The sequence below is a fragment of the Sardina pilchardus genome, chromosome 3 (assembly GCF_963854185.1).
Source record: "Sardina pilchardus chromosome 3, fSarPil1.1, whole genome shotgun sequence".
Classification (NCBI taxonomy): domain Eukaryota; kingdom Metazoa; phylum Chordata; class Actinopteri; order Clupeiformes; family Clupeidae; genus Sardina; species Sardina pilchardus.
The window spans coordinates 23,258,083-23,260,582 of record NC_084996.1 but is presented as its reverse complement, the minus strand read 5'-3'; the positions used below and the strand labels follow the sequence as shown (position 1 = coordinate 23,260,582).

At 46.3% G+C, this 2,500-nt stretch overlaps 1 protein-coding gene across 1 annotated transcript in view; it reads right to left on the bottom strand.

The window, feature by feature from the left end:
• The window catches only part of ngfrb (nerve growth factor receptor b), a 44,741-nt gene that overhangs the window by 27,706 nt on the left and 14,535 nt on the right, over positions 1–2,500 (bottom strand). The window contains exon 2 of the mRNA XM_062531186.1: positions 2,431–2,500. This exon is cut by the window's right edge and continues 72 nt beyond it. Within this exon, the coding sequence (XP_062387170.1) occupies positions 2,431–2,500 (70 nt within the window). The remainder of the gene's footprint in view (positions 1–2,430) is intronic.

Sequence of the window (2,500 nt, the reverse complement as noted above, 5' to 3'; positions counted from 1 at the left end):
AAACTAGCAAGCGCACACACACACACACACACACACACATGCACACACACACACACACACACACACACACACACACACACACACACACACACACACACACACACACACACACACACACGCACGCACACACACATGCACACACACACACACACACACACACACACACACACACACACACACACACACACTGTATTATTGATTGCGTCTCCTGTCAGCAGGGGGTAGGGGGAGGCTCTGATCTCTCCAGCTGCTGTTTTGCTCTCATTTGCTAGACAGTTGCTCCTCTCACTGCTAATTACTTCACAGAAAACAACCGTCTGTGTGCGTGTGTGCGTGTGTGCGTGTGTGTGTGTGTGTGTGTGTGCGTGTGTGTGTGTGTGTGTGTGTGTTTCTCCACAGGGAGTCTCAAAGTCCTTTAAAAGGAAGGGAATGAGGTGAAGACGGAAGACAGTCAAATTTACGCCTCCCACCGGCAATTCAGGATCATAATTGTGTGTGTGTGTGTGTGTGTGTGTGTGTGAAAGAGAGAGAGAGAGAGAGGTTTGTGTGTGTGTATGTGTGTGTGTGTGTGTGTGTATGTGTGTGTGTGTGTGTGTGTGTGTGTGTGTGTGTGTGTGTGCGTGCGTGCGTGCGTGCGTGCGTGCGTGCGCGTGTGTGTGTGTGTGTGTGCGTGCGTCCGTGTGTGTGTGTGTGTGTGTGTGTGTGTGTGTGTGTGCATGTACAGTATGATCAAATATGATCACTCATTGGAAATTAAATTTGATTAAAGTTGATTCAGTGACAATGTAATTTACTGTTTCCATTTAGAGACTACTGCAAATATGAGTTAATCTCAGAAGCTTACTTCCAGACAATGCGTACTCTTTGAGCAGCAGAGTTTACTACAGTAACACACTGCCATCACTGCCGCTGGCATGAGGAGAATGTTTCTGATTTTGGATTGCACTGTAGATATATAGTATGCACATGTGTGTGTACATGTGTGCATGTATGGGAGTGAGTGTGTTTGTACTGTATGTGTCTCATGTGTGTGTGTGTGTGTGTGTGTGAGTGTGGGGGCGATGTGGGCTCTATTTTGGCAACAGAAGCACAGCGCAAAGTGGTGTAAAATGCAACACAAGGCTTACTCTTATCTTACACTAAGTGGCAAATTTTGCACCACTTTGATTAAAGCAACACTAAAGACTTTTTTCGGAACTTACAGTAATGTTTCCAAAATCATTTCAGGGGTTCATCAACTCATGACAGGGTGAACGGCTCTGCATTCACTTTGCAGCCCTCTATCAGCTATAACCGCACTACAGTATGTAACTTTACCAGACCGGGTGGTGTACCTGTGCGTGCAACAGATGAAAAGTGCTTTAGGCGGGGATCACATTAGCCAGCGGCAAGCGGCAGCGGCAAGCGTAACGCAACGCTCAGACCATAATAATAAATCTAAACATTCTATCTCGTTCCTAAGTTCAATCTTTGTTGCTACGTCCTAAGACGAATCTGATTGGTTAAAATACCTAAACATTCCAAAACTGATTGTGACTAGCCGAGCGTTGCACTTCAAAGTTGAACCAAGTCCAACTCACTGTTTGCTCAACGCTAGCTTTACGTCAGCATTGTCACCGTTCCGCTGCCGAACCATAGAGAACAATAGGAAACCTGCCGCTTGCCGCTGGCTAGTGTGATCCCCGCCTAAGTGTGCTTTCGATGGCAACCCATCAGTCAATAGCAAAAGTAATTAACTGTGCTGAACTGTTTTGTTGTTGACTATGACATCAAGGTGAGATTAGTTTCACTTTGTCTATGAGTTCAAATATGAGTCCAAATGCATGTAGGCTATACTCTGCTAGTCACAAACAGGTTTTAGTGGAATCAGATTACTTCAGATGTGCCGCTGACTATCAAAACACCGATGCACTGTTTGTAGTTGTGCTGCTGTGCTTGCTGTTACATAATGACAGATGTCATTCTCACTGGTTTGGGCCAAAACACACCTATGACTGATGTATTGTCCGTTCATGCCACCTGGGAATATCTGGGACCGCCCCCGAGATTACGTATGTGGTTTGGCGTCGGAATGTGTGAAAAATGTGGATGCCACAACAAAGGTGAGTCTGGCACACTCACTAATCTTAAATAAACAACTGTGTTTGCTTAATCATCTGGTGCTACTGTACACTGCCTGGTGAGGACACATGAAACAGCTGTCGAGGAATACATCGTATCCGCGGTAAAAAATGGTGCCCATCTTCCACACGGACAAATTTGATGTGTATGTGTGTGTGTGTGTGTGTGTTTGCTCAATGGCTCATGTGTTTGTGTGTGTGTGTGTGTGTGTTTGAGTGTGTGCAAGTCTGTGTGTGCTAGTCTGTGTGTGTGTGTGTGTGTGTGTGTGTGTGTGTGTGTGTGTGTGTGTGTGTGTGTGTGTGTACTCACTGTCCGGGCATGGCGTGCACACTGTCTGGTCTGGGCCGCACTCTTTCAGGACGCCTTCTCCAGGCTGGCA